Raw genomic sequence first — 16,650 nt, forward strand, 5'->3', positions numbered from 1 at the left:
GCTTTCATTTGGTAAATCAGGCCTGATGACATCTGCGTTCTGCTGCCTCTTGACTAAGTTTCGAAAACATATTGCAGATGGCCACTCCCTTACCTATTGGGTTTTAAAATTTTCAAAATCCTTGTCATGCCACCTTCACCTTATTCTTAAACACGTCACATTTTGAACATCTCAACAAATATGGCAGTTTTAATATTTTTCTGTTTGTTCCTCGGTTGCTATATTCAGGTTACAATAAGTTTGTTTTAGCATCAGGGTGCCCTGTGTGTAGTCACATACTTAGCAAGACCTCTTGATAATGGTCAGACTGTGCCTCTGTATGTATTGAATATGATTAGTTTACACAATTATACATGGTGACCTTTGAACTAAGGTAACAGAGCAGTGTGGCAATGTTTCAAAATATGTAGCAGTTTTCCTAAGGAGCAAGATAAGCAAGGATTTATTTTTGAGACGTCAGCGGTCTAGTTGTTTATGCCATGAGTTGGGTGAAGCGCTTCTGAATGGAAACAACTTGACATCTTCACTGGAAGTGTTGCACAGGGCTTTGGATGGTCCATGAAAGAAAGAGAAGATGTTTGTCTGTTTGCTGAGAGGATTAGCGTTTCCATGTGTTTTTCTGCTTTGTTTTCAACTTTGGGCATTGCATCCCGTGGAACATCCCAGACACTCATGGCGTAAGGCATACACCATGTGTCTGTAACACACAACTAGTGTTTGCTTTTTTTATTTCATTTCGTTTCTGCTTTCTGGCTCTTATGTCCTGCACAACAAACTTTCGAGGAACTGTATCACAGTGCAGGTATTATCTTTAACAGTTTAGTTGCTTCTGAGTGAGATATGACCAAGGGTAGTAGCTCAGCAGTAAAGTACTACAGCTGGTGTACAGCAACAGCTTCTGGAGGAATTCTGCAATTATTTGTTGTGTGAGTGTTTAGATCTTTTTTAAGAGGACTGTGTTGTGCTAAGCAAGGTAACTCAATTGTAGCAGTTTCTCAGCACATTGTTGCAATCTGTCGCTGGATTCTGAATGAGGTATGGTTAAGTGCTGAAGCTCAGCATTTTGTCTCTATGTCCTGAAGAAAACGGAATTAGGAGGTAGTTCGAATCTAAGTAGCAATTTTCTCAGAGGTTCTCTCTGTTCAAACATGGTGTTGTTATTTCCCTTTTTGTATCTTACATGAAAAACGGACACAGACAATTATGACACCCGGGAACACTGCAAGTTAGGAAGAAGTATAACTGTAGTTTCTGGTTATATTTCAATGGAGGAGTGAAGGAGCCGATAACACATATGAGGAATAAATAAAGGAAGAGGACGAACATAGGTGTTTGCTTTACAGTGTTCCCCGACAGATTCATTGAGCAGAGACACGCCGAGCTTCTTCCAAACGGTTCTTCACTCTGTTTTTTACTCCCTGATCCCCCTATTTGCGAAAACACACACTGCTCCAAAAAGAACCGGGATTGAACCTTCCAAAAGAGGTAGGGGTGGATCCGGGATGTTCACACAAGCCTGAAGACTTCGGGCTAAGGTCTGAATTATCAACTTGTCAACTAGTAACTCCAGACCTTAGGCACACAGGCCTTGCACATACAATTATCCAAACGAAGAAATAAATAAGATTAATAATGGCAAAAAATTGCGAATAACAAACGAAAAACGACAGTAATATGGAGAGGTACCAGTGCAAGGACTAAAACAAGTGTTGGAAGAGCCAGTCTGGTGTCACCTGCCAACCCCTTGGCTTTGCAATGCTTGTTTTGTCATAGTTTCTTCGAAAAATGTAATGTTAGGGGGCTACTGTGCCCTTGGGAATATTCAGAAAATACATTGGCTTAAAAAGCAGACATTGTCACTCTGGTTCCTGAAAATGGAACTTTGTGTGTGCATGTGCTTGCTCCTTGTGAATGAGCAGAATGCTGACGCTCACAATGCGGTCAGCCAGTGTCTGAAGTTGGCTGGCCCATGGCCCCATGCTTCATGGCATAGTGGGCAGAATTAAAATGTGAATGATACAACAACAGACCAATGACTGAAAAGTGCTGACTACAAGCCAGACCTAAAAACTGCACAATCCCAATTCCGACCATTCTATCGTTTGCACATATTAGGAGTAAAACCTTTTCTGTGATGCAGTTTTATCACCTATCTGATGTGCTAAAAACACAGAGAATAGCTTGCCAACACCACCAGCAGAAGCCTAGTGGAATTTCTTTTAATAAAAATGTAGTGAAAGTTTTACTATGCATTATTTCCCATCTCCCCTCCAAAACTCAAAATCAGCAGATGAAGCACAGGGTGACTGGCTATTAAGATGTTAGGTTTTGTGATCCAATGTTGTGGCACGCTCTTAATACGTACTGATTGGCAACGGAGATCAAACTTGTGTTTTAAGAAACTGAAAACATAACTTTTGTAAGCCTTAATGAAACAAACAAGCATGAAACTCCTCAAAGAAAGACAACCAATATAATTCTAACAGACTGGCAAAAAGGGAGCTGCCAGTGGACTGGCTAAAAAAGCCTCAACAAGATTTGTTATTTATTTTTTAATTTAGGTATGCCTAAATGTACCATAGTTTTTTCTAGCCACACGTTAGGCCCTTAATATACAGGGTTTCAAGCAGATGAAAAAGCTTGAGAAGGCAGAGCAGGGTTTAAGGGGCACTGATCTGAAACAGTAACCCACATACAGTATAGTGTTGTGAAAAGCAAGAATGATTTCCCTGGACTGGATACACTCCCTCCCTTTGCAATAAAGTGTATTCCCTTGTCTCAATGGTTTGAGCATTCCTGACATGTTTCACATAATTGCATCTTAGTCTGCCTCTGGCACTTGAACCTGGTACGGGCAGTGCCCCGTGATTGCTATTAACCCCAATGCCCCTTAAAATGTTTATTTAATGATTGTATTTATTTGGAGTTCTATATATAGGACTTACACATCACAAACGTAACATTGGCGCATGGAAATAGAGCCAGAACAAAAACAAACCTAGAGAGGCTTTGAGTGTAGAGAGTTGGAGTCCAGCCAGGTGCCAGTTTGAAACTTTGATTTTCAGGAGTTTCCTGACATGAAGGTAAACAGCTTCCATTGGGAATAGAGAGCTAAGGCTGTTCAACAGGTTGGGTTTCAGGATCTTCTGCTATACTCTAGTCTCTTGAAAGAATACTGCTGGATCTGATCAGCCCAGGAATGCAGATTCCTGGCTGGAGTGTAATGGTGTGTCCGTTTCTGAAGGCAGCCAGGGCCTTTGCTGTTTAGCAGAATAGTGGGATGTCCATAAATGGGCACACAGAGGTATATTTTAATAAATTTATATTCACAATGAAAGGGAGAAGGCACTCACTTAATGTGACAAAATGCAAATTTCATAAACCGGAAGTACACCGATACATCATATAGGTAACATACAGATAACAAATGCATGCAACACAAACATATTCTATGTCCATCACTAAATAAAACCATTTATCTTTCTAAACAGAACAGTTTACATAGTGTTTCACAGTTTGTGTAATTATAACTATAAGGGCTTCTTACCTATGTCATATGCTAGAAAATCAGCAGAGAAGCATTTTGCCCCATTGCTGAGGGATGTGTCATTGTGGGTGTTCCCTCCAAAGACCAGAATGGCTCCACTGATGAGGACAGCCGAGTGAAGATACCGGGAAAGTCCACTCTCCTTCAGAATAGTCCTAAAGAAAAAAACAATGCAAAAATACAGAGTCAGCCCAAAGGAATGCTCATATAGACATTGATAGTGCTGGAGTGGTTAAGCACAATGTTCTGTATAATTACTTTCATTAATTTTCTGTAACCGCTATACAAAAATTAAGACTTTCATTAAAATAATTTATTTCACATATCAGCTGCATAGCACACTGTGAGGACTGTGATGGATTATATGGTGTGGTTGGGTGACCTCATCATGTAATACAGTCATGGGTCCAGTCAGGCTCGTTTGTAAAACTTCTTGCTCAACCATGGTTAACTGTGGCTTTGAGCAGCAAGGCTTAAAAAAAAAGGAACTAGTAAACAGCATTTAGAAGCACCAAACAACAGAATAAGAAAGGCACACAACACAAAAGAAATCAACACCAATTTATAAAATTATATTTTATTTATATTCATTTTTAGACCTCAAGATGAGCAAAATGCACTGGAGGGTTCCAGAGGTAAAGATTTTAAGTAAAACATAAAACTTGGCTTTTTAGTAAAAAGTGCAAACAAGCATTGTTAACTGTAAGGTTTGTACACTTTTGAAAAGATTTAAAGAGTTGTGTTTGATGAGGCTAGCTCAGACTGGGTGACCGATTCTGACAGGGAGAAGGTCAGGGTGCCGGAAGGAATATTTTGACAGTTACCTGGGCACTAAAGCAGACTCGAGTCTGGATCAACACTCAAGACTGCGGGAGCATGGGGGGGGGCAGGGAATTTTTTCTTTTTTTGCTGCAATCCATCCGTATTGTAGGATTTTGGCAAAAAAATAAAAACAAAATGGCGGGTGATGAATTTTAAGTGTTTAAATGACCCCCAGAGTGGGCCAAGTCCTGAAGGTGAAAGTGTAACATTATTTGTGGAGGGGGTTGTGCATGGTCCCCTCCTTCTTTAGCCAATTATTTCCCTGGGACCCCATCCCCGGGACCAAAGTATTAAGGGGAGAGGGCATGGGAGAACCCTCTTCGTGCCACAATAAAGCCCCTTGACCTCTATCCCCCAAGGCCAAATGAGAAATAAAGGGGAGGGGGCATGTGGCCCTCTCCCTGAGCCACTCTAGGGCTCCTGGGACCTCATTCTTTAGGGCTGAATTATAATAAAAGGGAAGAGGTGTACAGCTGCCTGCCCTGAATCTTCTCAAGTACCGGGGTGCCCCATCCACTGGGGCCTATTATTTAGTTATTTATCTAGAGGGGAGGGGACAGTGCCAATATTGGCCCCAGAAATCCTATTCCCTGAGATGGAATACTGTACCATGTCCTGGGTAGCCCATCCCAGGACACTGTGGTTTCCTGCTAGGGAGAGTGCAGGCAGAGAACAACTTTACTTCTGCCTGATAGGAGCAGTTAGAAAATGCCAGTCCCGTCCAGGCAGGTGGAAACGAATGGTGCCGGCTCCCGCCAACACCCAGAATGGTCCTGGTTGTAGAGCTGGCTGAGGTCATGGGCACCTTGAGACTCTTCCCGCAGCCCCAAATTGTACCAGCAATGAGTTCTGGGTGGGCACCCACCAAAATTAAAAAAAAGGCTTGGCTCTCACGAGGGGCTAGGGTTGTGGGGGCCCTTGGACTTCCCATGCGGCCCACAAAAAAGGTGGAGCTGTGGGTGGGCCAAGTGAGGAACACTAGAATCCACTATGGATAAGCAGAGGTTGAGTAATGACTGGGCTACTGGTCTCCGGTTACAGCAGGTCTAGCAGTATCCTTTGGTGAAAACTAGTGCCTAGTTTGGGAAACAAATCAGCACTCTGACAACTCTTCCTTGTCCAACTTTTCCACACAATTGTCTTGGCTGCATGTTGGCGATTAGCAGCAATTTGATTGAAGCGGCTACCAACCAGCCAGAACGGGCTACTTCAGCTTATATGGCATTGGTGCAGGAACAGGGAGTTTGTCAACTGGCACTTGGAGTTCAACCTTTCAGTCTGGGCCTCAGGAACATCTTTGCCACAAGCAAGGCACCACAGCCAAAGTCCTCTCTTTGCTAGCACAAGGAGCAGCAGGTGCAGTCCAGTGGTTAGTTCAGCCTCTCTTGCCAGGTCCAGGGATCAGCAGGGCAGTCCTTCTTCAGTCCTCTCTCCAGTCAAGATGTGATCTTAGGTGCAGGGTGCCATATTTATACCCGGAAAGTGCCCGGGGTATGAAACATTCACTAGGTAATGGGCTATCAGGTTTCCACCTGCCGTACAATGACTTCCAACTATGTGTGGCATTTTTTAAATTCCAGAGTACTCTATTCTGATCACTCTCAAGATGTCTGAACTCCTCACTTCATGTGCAGAGCTTGGTAGCCAACCCTGGAGATGTGGTTACCTGTGAGCTACGTACCCACAGAAAAACTGGTTTTGTACTGGTTTCCCACTGCCAGCCTGTCTACCTGATCAAAGGGGCAGCCCCTCTTGAGTTTGGTTGCCATTTGCCCATCAAAGGCGGTGTCTCTTTTGAAACATGGCTTTTGGGACAACATCCGTTGGAGGGGTGGGAGAGGAACACCTCCCTCTGTGGCAAGCCTCTATTGTTCTATGGCTAGGAAGTCAGTCACACCACAACCCAGTAAGGCAAAAAGTTGTCTTGGTGCAAGTGGCCATTAGAAAAACATTCTAAAGGTTGCCTTTCCTTAAAAGTGACCTTAAATTTGACTTGGGCACCAAGTCAGGTTTAATGCCATGATTAACTTGATACCATGAAGTATCACTTTTACTAGACCCATCTAGAAGATAGCAAGGCTGTGATGTCAGCCTGTAACCATGGACTAGTCAATAAGGCTACTAGTCTTTCCACAGTAAAAACAACAGTCTGGGAGTTTTCACTGTTAGAACATAAAGAAATATATGTCCCACTTAAGCATATACAGCTCCCTGCCCTTGGGCTCGCTAGGCCTTCCTCAAGGGAGACTTGTATACATAGTTAAGGAGAGTGCGGACTTTGAAAATGGTTTAAATGGCAAAGTCGAGCTAGCAGTTTAAAAATGCCCTACCAGGCTGCAGTGGGAAGCTGGGAAATATTTTTTAGTTTGACACTCACAAAATATTCACAAAATCCCAGCCCTAACTTTTCACAGCCCATTAAATCACCCAAGTTGAGCTGCAGCATTAGAATAGCCTTTATATACTACAATTACGAGTTGCATAGAGTTTTGGCAGTATGCAAACTCTATACCTTGGGGAAACAACCCACCAGCACTTTGCAATTATGAGTTAATGTCCACAGAATGGGGAATAATCATGTGAACCCAGTTTTTCCAAGTCAAATTATGCAAAGAATTCCAAATAGTGTGTGGTCAGTGTCAGTGGACAGGGCAGCCAGGTCCCTGGAAGCAGGACAGCTTTTCATGCTCTCCTAAGCTGTAGGAGGGAATTGAGTGGTGAAGGACTGCATTTTTGTCTGCAGCACTGCCCAAACCTTGTGCGATTTTATCAGACAGATTGTCCTGCTAGTAAAATCAGTGCAAGGTGTTCCTGCACCTGAAGAGTCTGGGTGAAGGAACACTGGCCAGTAGTGGTGGGGTTAAGCAGTATCCCTCTTGGGGATACCGTCTCACTGGACTCATAATCAGGGTAAATAGTCTATTGAAAACCAGATGAACTGCACTCCAAGGAATGCACAATTAATTAAAGTAACTTCTTAGATGATGACAGGAGCATGTTGCACTCCTCAATGAAGGTCAGAAGGGAAGATAAATGATCTGCCTTACATAGCTCAATTGGTCCAATGCGTGCGATGCAAAAGAGTGGTGGCAGCTACGAGTTTGAGGCAATTGGTCCTTGTGTGTTACAGTAATGAAACATTCGCAGTCTTGAGGGAGGGGAACAGTAGTGTGGTCTTCATCGACAGACTGATTCTCTTTAGCTGGTTTTACAATGACATTGCCTGCAGTATCACTTAGGGCACAGTAGAGGTTACAGTTGCAATCTTTTTGGTTTTTCCTGGCAACCTCCATGCCTGCCAGCACGATCCTCAACACTGCCAACTTTTTAGATGAGCTGGAAAATCCTAGACCAGGTAGATAGTCCATGCAAAAGCGAGCATAAAGGTGCAGATCACACCCATCTTTCGAGCACTTACTCAACGATTTCAAACAAACGTCTATGATTTTTCCTGGTGGATGGCCATGTGATATCAATTTCTGTGTTGTCTTCAGACATATAACAAATATTTGATTTTACTTGCTCTAAGGTCATCAGGGGTCACAGCACAGAATTTTACTAAAATAACAAGAGTGGACATTGTGTGTTGTGTAGTTTCCGAGGCGCTACAAGCCATCTTCTTCCAAGCACACCTGCAGTACAACTCTGGGCCTGCATGGAATTTACTGTCCGATACCTGTGACTTACAAACGTGGCAACTCTGCTCATCACAAAACCAATACCTTTACCAGTGGACAAGGTTTGAAGTCATGACTTCACATAGCCTCATGCCAGAGGCATCTATGAGTAGGCTTAAAGGTTACTGGTAGATCAGGCACGCCCCTCTTGCCTGGTACTTTCAGCATTTGTTTCAGAGGACCCCTCTACAAGCAGCTAACTCTCTTGTGGGGCAGGGCGATAAGGGGATATATGTAATGGAGATTTTACGGTTTTGCAAAATCTGCATTTCAAGACAAATCCTGGTACACAAAGTCTAAGCAAAATAGGTAGTGGTTTCTTTTAAGCACACCCTTGAGAATCCTACCCACAGATGGTCTTTTCCGTTTGCTCATTATTTGCCTCCTAGCCGAGTGCCACGTGCAGAGTCTGGGTGGCACGTGCTAATTCAGAGTACTTCTTTCCCGTTCGCTGTTGCAGCTGGCAATGTGCTGGCAATACCTTGTTATGGTAAACGGTCAGGGTGTGAGCTCCTAGTCCAAGCATTTTTCAGGGCAAGTGCGGGACACGGGGCACCCTCCCCTACCCTACAGTTCCCTCCGCTCCCTGTCTCAATATTTAGTTAACAACTGCCCTACAAATCAAGAAGCGCTTGAGATACGCCAAACATCTGATGGGTGCTTACGTCACTTCTGTAGGATGCTCACATAGCCTCAGCCGACGATACCAAATTTGGTCGAGGAGGAGAAAAGTGTTATAAAAATATTTGTGCAATAACAGCAGAAAGATAAAATCTTTGCTTTGACGCTGACTGGTTGACGATGAAGATATAACACTCAACAGCGTCAGGTGCTGTGAGCAGAGCAATACATAAAGTGATGAATCAGCGTGAACGAGGGCTAGCCAGGGCTTAAACAAGCAAGTCCGGGGGCACGATATTTTTATTATGAGCCCCCCTGCCGAATGCTGGCTTCCCCCAATCCCCAGGCTGCCTACTTTTGATTCTACCTAGGGTCCCTTTCCTCCACAACCCTACACTTTACTTTTCTTGATGCCACTTGGGTGCAGGTTCTTTTCCATTCCTACAGAGCAAGTCTGTTTTCCATGTTTGCCTTGACGCCTTGCCTACGTTTACCCATCTTTCTCTTCCTCTGGTTTCTGTCTTTCTCTGTCTGATTCTGAGTCAACGCCTGAGAATGAAGCTGAAGTCAGAGGACCCAAAAAAAGGGGTTCTGGTGCCTGGTGAACATATTAAGCCTCGGGCTAGCCACTACCCGAGCCTGGAGCCGGGTGAGAGCCGAGGTGGTGGGAGCGTTTTAGGGGAAGGTGACAGAGGACCGGGAAAGGAAGTGCTTAGTACAGGAAGTGAATAATGACTTTTCCAGTTAAAAATGACGCAGACAGTAAAATGAATTCTAGAAGAAACTTTTTAAGCTGAAACAGTTCAAGCTTCTGCGCTGAAGGGGTCCGGCGAGGCTGGCAAGGCCACCACTTCCACAGTAACATAAGGTAAACGCCTGTCGCGGTACCTGGAACAGAATTTTGTGTAAAAACAGCTACTGCCAGTTATAAAATAATTCAGTGTATACATGGCCGACCCCAATAGGAAGGCTATTAAATACGTTGAGACATACTGCGAAAAGCATTAATAAAGCTATACTCCTATTTTCAAATATGCCTTAATAGCTCAGAATCCACAATCATGGTTTTTAAGACCTAATTAAATATAAGATTAAATAGAAAGGTTCCAAACCCTTAGATTTAGAAATCCAACAGGGCTTCTCCACACGACCTTAAAAAAACGCTTTGAAGCATAGGCCTAGCTAGGATCCGAAGCATTTTTTTCACACACTTAAAACGTGTGGATACCAACCAGCAGGAGCTGAGAGGCTCCGAATGAGTGTGTCCTTGCCAGCATACTACCTTGCAGTGATAGGCTTTTCAGTCCAACAACCACAAATTCCACTCACACCCTAGTAATTGAAACCCTGCTTTGACACAAATTCCAACCCTGATACAAGGGTTCTGGAAGGAAATGTGATGTAAATTAACTCCATAGTGTCCTTACATTTAATTTTGGTTTACATCTGAGAAGTTGTCATGAACAGATGTCAGGAATCCTTGAAGTATACTGACTGTCTGAGACTTCCTCAATAAACTCATGTGCATGTCTTGTGAAATCCCTCATTGTGAGGCAGACACAGGCACAAAGATTGGCTTTCACATGCATGCCTGCCGAATTAATGGTGTGGAAAGAATGGTGTGCAGGTAGAGAACTGTATGTGGGCTTCTCATTTATGTCAAGGATGTACTTTAAAAACTTGGTGGATGAGTGTTGGAAAGGGCCCTTTTTGAAGGGTTATCCCCAAACTTTTTGCCTTCTTTCTCCTATTTTTTTAGGTCTGTTTTTGCTGGTTTATTGTCTCTGCGCACTTTAACACTGCTAATCAGTGCTAAAGTGCAAGTGTTTCCTATAGAAATTGTACTGTTGATTGGTTTATCCATGATTGGCATATTTGATTTATTAGTAAAGTGCATTAGAGGTGCTCAGGGCCTGTAAATCAAATGCTACTAGTGGGCCTGCAGCACTGGTTGTGCCACACACATTAGTAGCCCTGTGAACATGACACAGACCTGCCATTGCAGTGTCTTTGTGTGCATTTTTAAACTGCCAATTCGACTTGGCAAGTGTACCCACTTGCCGGGCCTCAACCTTCCCTTTTACTACTGTAAGTCACCCCTAAGTTAGGCCCTAGGTAGCCCCATGGACAGGGTGCAGTGTATGTTTAAGGTAGGACATATACCAGTGTGTGTTATATGTCCTAACAGTGAAATACGGCCAAATTTGTTTTTCACTGTGCAAGGCCTATCCCTCTCATATGTTAACATGGGGGCTGCCTTTAAATATCCTTAAAGCACAGATTCTCTTTGAGAGCAGATAAAAATCTGGAGTTTAGGGTCTCTGAGCTCACAATTTAAAAATCCATCTTTTAGTTAAGTTGGTTTTTAGATTGTTTGAAAATGACACTTTTAGAAAGTAGGCATTTTTTTTTGCTTAATCCATTCTGTGACTCTGACTGTTTGTGGATTCCCTGTGTGGGTCAGTTTGACAGTTGGGCTATTCACACCTCTCCTCTAGACAGTGACACAAAGGGGGCTGGGGTGTAGCCTGCATATCTTGATTAGCCATCTGTGCTGGAGGGGAGGAGTAGTCACTCACACCTAAAAGGACTGTGCCTGCCCTCACACAATGCCGTGTCCGAGCCCCTGGTGAGTGTCTGGAGCCTGGCCTGGACAAGGAAGGATCTTGCAAACTCTTGAGACTTTACTTTGTCAACTTCAAAGGCAGAACTGGGTATAAGAAGACCCAAAACCCCAGACTTAGAATATTTCTGCAATCAAAAGGAACATCTGCCCAGGAGAAGAGCTGAAGAGCTGAAGGAGGAGTACTTTCCCTTTGCTGTGTTGCTTTGCTGGACTGGCCTGCAGTTGCAGCTTCTGCCTGAAAAGAGTGCAAAGGGTGAACTTTGCTGTGTGTCCTGCTTGAGAATATTCTCCAAGGGCTTGGAGTAGAGCTTGCCTTCTGTTGGAAGTCTCAGTGACACCAACAACTTCAGTTTCCTCGACCTGCAGCACTGGGAACTGTGTGTTTTGTGCTGTTCAAGAGGAGAAACCACTGTGATGCCGCCAACGACGCCGCTGGCCTGCACCATGACCTGCCAACGCCACACGGAGTTGCATTGCCCTACTTTGCACCGCGACCCTGGTCTCCCCGATGCCGTCATCGGACAACTTCACAGAGCCGCTGCTCGCACCGTGACCTGTGGGCCCCGCACTCCAGCATCGCCTGCTCACACCGCAGCCTGGGCATCCCCGATGACGCTGCTCCTGCTGACACCGGCACGCTGCCTGCACCGCGGACACCGCTCGAGAGGTACACGAAGCACCGTCCCATCCCGCACTGCAGCCCCGGTCCAGCGACGGCAGCACCATTGACTCCTGTGTCATCACCAGGCATCCTGCCTGCACAGTGGCCTGTGGACACCGCTCGTGAGGGTCACAAAGCACCGTCCCGTCCCGCACCACTGGCTTTGGCCTACCGACGACAGTGCTTCAGCAACGACGATGCCACTGCCTGCACCGTGACCTGTGGACACCGCACGTCGCACCGCCCCGCTTCACACCGCAGCCCTGGTCTCACCGACCCTGCTGGACGCTGTCAACGAGTCGCTCCCTGCACCGTGACCGGTGGACACCGCATGTCGTATCGTTTTAAGGAAGTTATTGCTAGAAATTCCTATTCTTCACAATGCACCGTAGGAAGTTGCACCTAATTTCCAGCCCTCAAGCAACAATGTATTATATTCAGCTGTGTCGATAAGCTGCACATGCTCCATAGCCCATTTCAGGTGGTGAGCATCATTGTTCTGTAGCGTAAAATGGTCCTATTCTGAAGTGTGTAATGGTTCTTGCAGACGTAAAATCAATGTCATACCTCATCAGATTATCTGCCGTAGCATGTACTGCAGTGAAGAAACTCATTGTGTCCTTGCCCGTGCAACCAAAGTAGACACGGTTCTTCTACTAGCATCCTCGTGAGAGCATCATGAGCCCCGTGAGCATCAGGGGAAGAGATGTGAAGCTCCAGGACAGAAGCCCATCCTTCGGGGTGACCTTCAAGTCGAACATTCCCCACTTGATGTAAACCTTTGAAAAGCAGTGGCACTCTCATATCCCTTTCACTGCACCTCTGGACAGAAAGCCCTCCTCATGAAAGAAATGCTTTGATAGGAAAAGATGCTGCATGGCTGTGACTGCCAGAGATAAAAGCTGCCTGCAGTTATCTTGGCAGCGAGCGGGGCTCCAGGCAGAATCGTGATGGGCTGGAGAAGAAAGAGGATGACATTGCCTGCCCCCTAACTCTGCTTTCTGGCATGGCAGATGGGGAAATGCTGTAATTCGGAGACTGCCAAATACCGGCCGAGACTTTCATTAGCTAAATGTATTGAAGAGGATCAGAGTGAATAAAGGCAACACTGAGTGTATGCCTAAAAGGCAAATCTTCTGTCAAATTAATATTCCTATGCATTGCGTGCTGCAATGCTCATAAGTTCGCTTGTTCGTCAACTTTGGCCATCGACATTAGGACAGACTTGTCACGATTCTTTCAGGACTAGGTAGTCACATCACAAGACTTTACTTACTACTATTGTCACTTACTCATTGCTATTTCACTTATTTGAGATGATTTGCAAAGCACTACACGTGGCTGCAAAGAGCAATATATTATGTGTGGCGGCAAAGTAAACACAGAGTGCTTCTAGGCACAGACAGAACCAAAGAACCTGAAAAAAGAAACTGCATTGGCAAGCTCTATTCCTTGACAGAAGTGTCATGGTAGAAAGTCCATCCTCACCTTTGCAAAGGGCAGTCTTTCTACCATGTCTAGTTTGCAAGAAGCATGGTTGGCTCAAATGTCCTGTGAGTGCACATCTTCATCTGCAGAGTGGTGTAGGTGTAGCATTGCTTTACAATGTACCCGTCACACCTGCTCTTCACAGTACCGACTTTGCAGAAATACTACTTCTGCAATGCTCCTTCAGGAGCTAACCTATTGAAGCACTCAAACTTGATGTGCTTATCTTATCAACCACCATACAACTCAACATGTACATTATAACCAATGATAACTCAAAGATTCCCCAGCTGCACGCTCGTAGCTAACACTAACTTTCTCTCCATAATGAAAATACAATCCACATCATAACACTCAGACTTAAGTTCCATCCACAGACAGAAGACATGGGAAACATCAAGGCTGCTATGACCAACCACCACGCATGTGCCACGACAGAAGATGAGGGCACTGAGTGTGTTGGCGCCGCCTGCTGGGTCCCAGTGTGTTTACACACAGTAGCGGTAATTCTCGTTCACGAGTAGCTGCAGCAACCACAGTCCGCGTTCCGTCTCTACTCCAGCGGTGAAGTGAACCTGCAATGGCGGAGGATCGAGACTAGCTCCTGGGAAACCAAGTGTGAAGGCGAGAGGGAGACCGGCGGGGCCAGGCTGGGAACAAAAAGAAGCCCTGGCCATAATATTTAAAGTAGCTTCACGCTCATCATCCTCTCTTATTTCCTCTCTTCTTTACTCATTCCTCTCCCTTTTTACACTCTCTCGTCTAAAGCGCCTACTCTCAACCTACCGGGAAAATGCCCAGTGGAATAAACACGATGTCTGGGCCGCGACAGGGACACGCACAAGAGGAACAAGGAAACGAAAGAGTGAGCAGCCCCATAGACCGGGACAAAGAGGGGACCTGGGGTACCAGGAGACCAGAACCGCCACCCAGGCTTCCCCGTGGACCAAACAGTGCGGCCCCCCTGTGCCTCACTCCCTTAACTCTCAAAACTGGGATGTTAAGACAGGCTACCTCCAGGCTTTAGTGATATATAAAAAAAAAGCTGAAGAGGAACGAAGGGCCAGAAGAGGGTGGGATGGAAAAAAACTATGAAGTAATAACCCATCATTACCATAAACCAGTGGCATTTAAAATATCTACAGTGCAGACACATAAACTCGTACATTACTTACCATTTCCAACAAGCTAGCCCCGAGGCAGACTCGTACATTTTAAGCGGCGCGAGAAGGGCTGCAGGCAAACACTAAACCGGATGGAAGAAATGTAGAGGTGGATGTTAATGTAGCGTTAGCTCTTAGGTAAAAATCAAGTAAAAAAAAGTGTAAAAGGCCAGCGTTAGCACTGAACTCCATCCCAGGCTTCGTAAGGTACTGCGCCCTCTAGAGGAGGGCAGTCGCACACCTCTATGGCAGGGAATTAATTCCAATTGTACTTTCTAAACGACTAGATAACGCTCCTTACTTGAAAACCTGTGTGTCATAACCCATGCCGAATGTTGAAGGTGACAGAAATCTTAAACCGTGGTAAACTTTTGGACTATTTTGCTGTTAGACCGTCCCCGCCAGGGACACACTTGTCGGTCTTAATGGCGTCAGTGAAGGCCTTGGGTGAATAGCTTCTCTTCATATCACGAGTGGAAGGGTGGTCACGGCATTTCTTCGTGTGGTGGTGGTTCATGTGATTTACAGCCCGAATACACCAACTCCAGATCAGCATTTTCCTCACAGAACGTATCCTCGAACTAATTCCCTAAAACGTGCTTTTGTGTGCAGAATGCTATTTTTTGTGCAATCTGAAAACTCCTCTATGCGGATTTTATGCCATGCACGATTTATTCGTGGTGTATAGGAAACAACTTAGTTACCAGCGGAACATTAGCTTTTAATGACCAGTTGTGGGTGTTGATAAAAAAAAAAAAGATGTAATCATTTTATACTTAAAAATTGGCTCCCAGTGTTGGAGAGAGCCTTGAGGCCATTGTGGCATTTTCCCGGTGGGCTGCAGGCTAGGGTGCTGTTTACAGCGAGGAATTGGCTTTCATGAAATAGCTATGTCCCTACTGCCCCAATCTAGAAGTACCTTTTAAGGAAAAGGGGTGGTTGGAAATTTTTTGAAGATATTAGTTTCCGATCTGGTCCTGCGGGCGTCGCTCATGAGGGATGGGCAGTGGGGACTTTTATCCTGTGGGAGCAGCGTGTCTAGGTTCAGAGCTACATATATATATATATATATGTCCATATGCCTAGCAAACTTCTAGTCGGTAAGTCAGGTCGGAGGAGATAAGTGCTGTCAAAGGACAGGTAAGTGCTGTCAAATGCTTGAATGGCCTTGCTGTGGTGTAAATGAGAGACAGCCCCATAGCACTGACAGCCACATCACAATGTACTCTCGATCTACAGTTGGTATATATTTTCGGTTACAAAGGACATAACGTTAGTCTTAGTTAGTATGCTGAGGGTTTTAAGTATGGGCTAGTGCTGGTTAATATAACTGGGTTTCCTAAAGTAGGATAGTTCATCATTCACCAACATTCAAGACTTTGACGTCCAAAACCACGCTCTTCAAAGCAGAAAGAATGAGGCTGCAGTCCATGCAAAAACATGAACCAAAGACTGACAAGATGCTCTAAGAACATCACTTGAAAGAGTCTCCGAATGTCAGTACCCTCGAAGGACAGAAATAAAGTTGATCTTTTGTGCAGATGAAGGTGGAAAACCATCAGAAGACTATCTTTCTCTTGCTAAAGAAAACCGAGGGCAGCGGTAGCTTTCTATTGATTCCCCCACATTCCTTCCTCACTCTTGGGTGGTCAGAAAGACTGTCGCTGCGATGCTCTGCTTAGACACAGAAAGACCCTAGGAGTTCAGCTCCTTGCTGTGAAATGAGTACAAAATAGCACAGTCATGACAAAAGTGAAGACTGAAGGTAAACAAGGGGCTGCTATGCGACCTAAGGGCAGGTTTGGAGCAAAGTGGACACTTAAACTATGAAGCAGTGTCTTTTCAAGGACTAATAGAAGACACATTTGGATTCTAATCAGAAACTTTGAGGAGGACCATACATACAAAAATGTAAAACCTGGCCAGGCATTGCCACCATTGTTAGTGCATAAGGCCCTTGAATTGTGCTCGACTCCAGCAGCACTTCCACCCATAGTTGGACTGTGACGGAAAATAGTCCCAGGCACAAATTAAAAATGGCTGCC

At 44.9% G+C, this 16,650-nt stretch overlaps 1 protein-coding gene across 2 annotated transcripts in view; it reads right to left on the reverse strand.

Annotated features, from left to right (window-relative positions):
- ATRNL1 (attractin like 1) overlaps positions 1-16,650 on the reverse strand; it is a 2,088,076-nt gene that overhangs the window by 1,583,775 nt on the left and 487,651 nt on the right. For both annotated transcript variants that reach the window (XM_069239275.1, XM_069239274.1), the window contains exon 10: positions 3,548-3,702. In XM_069239275.1, the coding sequence (XP_069095376.1) occupies positions 3,548-3,702 (155 nt within the window). The remainder of the gene's footprint in view (positions 1-3,547; positions 3,703-16,650) is intronic.

The sequence above is a fragment of the Pleurodeles waltl genome, chromosome 6 (genome assembly GCF_031143425.1).
Source record: "Pleurodeles waltl isolate 20211129_DDA chromosome 6, aPleWal1.hap1.20221129, whole genome shotgun sequence".
NCBI classification, from domain to species: domain Eukaryota; kingdom Metazoa; phylum Chordata; class Amphibia; order Caudata; family Salamandridae; genus Pleurodeles; species Pleurodeles waltl.